Source organism: Vanellus vanellus, assembly GCF_965231255.1.
Source record: "Vanellus vanellus genome assembly, chromosome: 12".
Lineage (NCBI taxonomy): Eukaryota > Metazoa > Chordata > Aves > Charadriiformes > Charadriidae > Vanellus > Vanellus vanellus.
In genome coordinates, this window is record NC_138917.1 from 23,266,789 (window position 1) to 23,272,263 (window position 5,475).

The 5,475-nt window shown below is 53.1% G+C and overlaps 1 protein-coding gene across 1 annotated transcript; it reads left to right on the forward strand.

The window, feature by feature from the left end:
• The first annotated feature begins 2,410 nt into the window (after positions 1-2,410).
• LOC309676806 (uncharacterized protein) lies at positions 2,411-5,233 on the forward strand. The gene is made up of 5 exons (XM_082489451.1): positions 2,411-2,608; positions 2,974-3,027; positions 3,421-3,525; positions 4,023-4,057; positions 4,362-5,233. The coding sequence occupies exons 1-5, from the start codon at positions 2,449-2,451 to the stop codon at positions 4,548-4,550; spliced, it is 543 nt and encodes a 180-aa protein (XP_082345577.1). The 5' UTR covers positions 2,411-2,448; the 3' UTR covers positions 4,551-5,233.
• The last annotated feature ends 242 nt before the right edge of the window (positions 5,234-5,475 follow it).

Here is a 5,475-nt window from a genome sequence, read left to right on the forward strand (position 1 = left end):
GCACATCAGCGTTCCCAAATTCTTAGAATCGCTTGTTTTCTGCAACCCTCCTTTGGTCTTCAAGCCTGGCGCATCCCTGTGGGACAGGCACTGCTGTGCTGTGGTGAATGGAGTGTTGGGACCATGCTCACTGGTGATAGAAGATGGTCCCACTAGGATACTGCTCCCTGGGCTGTGGTGGTGGGCCCCCATTCCACATGCTCAGTCTGGGCTCCATCATCTTGGGAAATGGGGAGAAAACAGAGATGGGAGGAAAGGGACAGAGAAAACGGGAGGAGGTGGGTGCTGAGGAGGGTCATCTAATGTGGGGACATGGGGGTGCTGCCTTTGGAGAAGGGACCAAGCTCTGACCAAGACCATCGCCTTGTCAAACCTCAGTGGTCCTCGGTGTTTGGGGGCTGGCAGGGTGTGTGGATCCCCACCTGAGCTCAGCTGGTATGCTGGACGGGGCAGGCATCACTCCCTCAACTCGCTGTGATGGCAGCATTGCTTTCTCTAAGGAGTCTGTTCCCTGGTCTAAAACAAAAAGGACGCGGGTGGTGTGGGGAGGGAGCGCTGTAGGAAACTGGAGAAGCCCTTTCTTCATGCCAGCAACGGGGAGCTACTGGGCTGTGACCCAAAATGCTGGGAAATTGCCATCAGTGGAGCCCAGCTGCGTTATTTGGGTCTGTCTCAGGCCTGAGGGCACGTGGCCAGGGTGAAACCAAAGGAGCAATCAAACAGCAAAGAGAGGAGATAAAAATCAGGCTGAAGCAAGAGAAGAGGAAGAGAGGGGAAGCCTGCGAGCGCAGAGGGAACTGCCTGGCTGAGTGACGAGGAGGTGAGATCTCGGCAGAGCTGCAGCTTGCCCTGCGCTCCGGGGAGAGACGGGAACCTGCCAGCCCATCCCACCAGGCACCCAGCGTCGTCGCTGCAGGGCTGCCAGGAAGACGGCATGGAGGTCCACCTGGCCATCGGCTTTCTGCCCCTTCTGCTCTTCGCCTGGTTGCCTGCTGGTGAGTATCCCCTCGCCTCTGCTCTTAACTCTTCCCTCTTTACATATACCTGCGGGAGGTTTGGGATGTGGCTGCTGCTGCTGCTTTTTCCTCTCCTCTTGCAGCATTTAATTCCCCCTTCTGCACCAGCACCTCACCGTGTGCCTTGCAGAGGGGTCCCCTCCTGCGATTGCCTGCGGGCTCTGCCCACGGGGACCCATTTTCAGGCGCCAGGGCTTTGAACCAGCATCGCCTTCAGCAGCAGGGAGAGAAAACAGTCGCGCGGGGGAGGAAGGAAACAGATGCTTATAACCCTGACAACTGCAAAGGGGGTCAGCTTTGCGTGGAGGATGCAGGTATTCCTTAACACAAACCCAACCTTCCATGGTTTGATGTTATTTGGTTTTTTTTTTCCGCAGGACTCACTTGGCCGATTTCAGACGTGATCAATGTGTCACTAAGGTTAGATCTCAGCTTGCAGTACCTCCTCCAGACAGGCTCGAATGGCACCTCTGGGGAGGTGAACTGTTTGAAGACCACTCAAAACAATGGAGAAAAGCAGAACAAAAGTGATGTGGTGATGCTAAACAGTTCTATCTGGCTCTTCATCACCGGTGTGAACAAAGCACATACAGGAACATACACATGCAGGATGGAGAACACAATGAACATGTGTAAGAAAGGACATTGCAACCGGAACAAGGATGGTAAGAGACACAAGCCCACCAACACCCATGGGAGCGGAGAGAAAGGACTAAGGAAGGGGGAGGAGAAAGCAGAGAGGGAGGACCCTGCTGAGAAGGTGTGAAGTGACTTCAGCTCAGAGGTTCAGGAGCGATTCTAAAATACTCCAGAGTGAATATTAGGGGATGGGGTGAAGCCAGAGATGCTTCAAGGGTGGAGGGGCAGGGGGAGGGGGGTGTCCTACTACGTTTTCTTTGCTTCTCCAGGGCTGACCCCCACGGCTTGTCCCCTAGTCCCACCTCACACTCCATGAAATAAATGACGGAACCTGAGCCTGTGGCCTCGGCGGCATGTCCTGCTTGGGTGCCAGAAGACCCTTCTGCCTAGGTTGCAGGAGGAGGAGGAGGTGTCTTCCCCCTCATTCTCCCCAGTTTTCAATCCTTTCTGAGATGGCAATGCTTGTGCGCTGCACGGTGTTGGATGGCACTAACCAACGTGCAACATTTCAGCGTTCAATGCTGAGGAATGTTTAGCAGCCAGATTTGGAAAAGAGCAGCCGCTGCTGGATGGGTGGACAGTTACTTCACCATGTCTTTCATGAGTGATGCGTGCCAGGGATATGACTCATGCAATGTCATAGATATGACTTATATTTCACTTATCACTTATAATTTTGTTTCCTCCAGTGTCAGCCAGCCAGCCAAAAGAGTCAGACATCACTGAGGAGTGCAGGTTCAGGATTTCGATGGAGAATTCCACGGTGAAGTGGTTCAGACCTGCAGGTCTGGAGATGGAGAATCAAGCCGACACCACGGCTCTGAGAAAAATCTATATCAATCTTGTCAGTCCCTGCATGTGTACAGCCAGCCCAGGAAACTATGAATGTGGAGTGTGCATCACAAGATCAAATTTGACAGCCGCTGGAAATGGCGTGCAAGGGACAGTTCACAGTAAGTGGTCCCGCTTTCATTCTCATGGGGGTGATGAGCAGGCAGAGAAGGATGCTATGATGAATGTTCCCTGCAGTACCCCCATGATCCGTTTCCCCCCAAAGCATCCCGGGCACCGGAGGGGCTGACCCAGTATGGCTCTTTTGGCAGATGCATCCCACCATGGACCTGCTTGGCCATCGGGTCCTTAAAATAGGGCCTGCCCCATACTCCAGCTGTGGCACTTCAGCTGAGGTGGATGGAGCTGTGGTGGCAGGAGCAGGACAGCCAGGGCTGCGGGGTCCAGGTCCTTGCCCCAAAGCAGAGTGGGGAGCAGGGTGTCCTCTGCCTCTGGGCAGTCTCTCACTTGTGTTTCTGCCTTCCAGGCTGTGGCCCTGAGGCACCTCAGTTCAATGTCACCAACAGGGATACATGGACAGGTGAGTCCCCACAGCCCCATGGCTGCAAGGGTAGGGGGCAGGAGGGATCCTCGGGGAGAAAGAGGAGCAGCAAGGGGGAAAACACATCTTGATGGTTTCCTGTGAGTAGGTGGGAGCCGCTGGCAAACTGGGGTAGGCACTGGTAGAGGCTGTGACACTGGGAAGGCACTCTGGTGCTCCAACCAACCCCCTGGCTGAGTTTGGATGAGGTTTTGAGACCTTTCCCTGCAGGATCTTGTCATCACCCCAGGGCTATGGGGGCTGTGGGTGATTTGGGGTCTGGAAGCCCAAGCTTGGAAAAGAACTGCCCCTCCTGAAAGAGGGAGGGACGATTGCATCCCTGCACAGTGGGATGGTGTCTCATGAGTGCCTTTGTGATGGTTGTGTGTGCAGGACCCGGCTTTCCCCTGTGCATCTTCATCGGCTTAGCAGTTGGGACACTTCTTTACGTGCCGATAATTGTTATTCTGCTCTGGCAGCGCAGAAGGAACAGGAGAGGTAAGGTTGAGCCTGCACCGAGGCTCTGTCTCCTGTGGGAGCTGGTTGGCATCTCCTCCTCGCTTGCTGATCTGGACAAGCCCAAGGTTCAGAGATGTCCATCTGCGATATCCTACTGCTTCTGCTCACTTGGTATTCCCTGCGTGAATCTGTCCTCCTGAACAAGCTGTCCCAAGGTGGGGAGAAGGTTTACCCCCTCCCTTTCCTCTGGCCACTTGCTGGTGAGAGCCCAGTTATGGCAGAAGCAAGTGAAACAGGTCTTGCACATCACCACATTTCCAGGAAGTGTCCAGCTCAGAGCTCTTCTCCAGCCCCTCCAAAGGCTTTTAAATCCTTGCCAACCACTCCTGCCCCTTGGCCACCTTCAGAGCCAGCCAGCCACAGAGCCCCATCCTCTCCTGTGACAAAAGCAGGACCAATGCAGATGTTTTCTTCATTTAAAATAATGATCGTTCTTACTATTTTAACTACTGTTTAAACTACATTTCCTTTTTCAGGAATGTCAGTGGCAGAGGGGAATCAGCTCAGCACGGTAAGCCAGAGAGGGCTTTGCACGTATCATTTCCTTCTCTCTGTAAAAAAACCCAAAGCAGTGGCTGTTGAATACCCATTTAAAGGATTTCAGAGTCAAATCAGCTTTGCTTTCTGAAAACCTGGTCCTAAACACTTACTAATTCCTACTAAATAGGGGCTTACGAGCTTCTGAATAGATGGCACCTCTGACCAAGCTGGCTGATGCTTGGGCAGTGCAAATAGTTGTGCCAGTGGAAAAAAAATTAGCAGGGGAGATGCAGAAGGGAACACCAGGGCTCTACTCATTGCTCTCTCCCTTGCAGGCAGCTCCAGTGATGGGGACAGAGGACCTGACCTATGCTAACCTGAAGTTTGAAAAGAAGAAGTCAAAACCCACCTCCTCCGACGTCATTTACACTGATATCAAACCACCGCCACAAAAGCAGAGTGGCGGGGATGCCAGTGCTGCCAAGGCAGGGGAGGGTGTCTCCCCCAATGGGGAGGGCAAATGAAGAAGGGAGGGACAAGCAGCTTGTTGTACGCTTGTCGGGGTCATCGTTCCCGAAAACTAGGTGTTAACTTGTACGGAAGTGCAATCTTGGCAACTAAAGCCACCTATTTACCCCCAAATGGCTGCACCACTGTGCTTTATATTCTCCTGGAAGAAGCCATCTCTTGTGGTGAGGACAGGGCTCTTCCAGCCATTTTTCCCCTTGCCTTCCTGCAGCCCCAAGCACAGCCAAGCCTTGGCAACTCCTTCCGTGGTCTCTGGTCACCGACAGGCTCTTCTAGTAACTTGCACCATGTTTCAGCGATGTTACCATGCACGGCATATCCACCATGGTCCCGGAAGCACTTGGTGTCCCCTTGCTGCTGGACATGCTGAGTGGGGTGGCCATGAGAACCTCCTCTAGGCACTGGAAAAGTCCTGGAGCAATTGTCTGGATTTTCTCCAGAGCGGGCACCTGCTGTGACGTGGGTTGGCCTTTCTCTGGTTCACTTGCTCAAAACACAAGGAGCAAGGATGGAATGGCATCGTTTGCTTCGCAGAGGTGCAGCGTGTGTGCTGCTGCAGAGATCTATGTGGATCTTCTTCATACCGGGAATGGACATGTGTCCTCATGCATGTAGAGCTTTCCTGTATTTTTTGGGGGAAAAAAAAAAAAGAAAATAAAAGGTGATGTTTTCCCCCTCAGTGTTTCCAGTTCTGTACTGCTAATGGAGACCCAGATGAAGGCCAGCAGGAATAGTCAGCAAGCCCTGGAGACTTTCTGATTTCCCCACTCAGTCCAGTTTCAAAGCAGTAACCCAAAGGAGATATCCCCAAAGTGGTGGTGGTGGAGCTCCTGGTGTCCTGGGGGAAGAGCTCAGGTCATGCACGGCCAGGAAGACACAGGCAAGGGCTACAGAAAGGGAAAAAATGGGAAAAAAAACCCC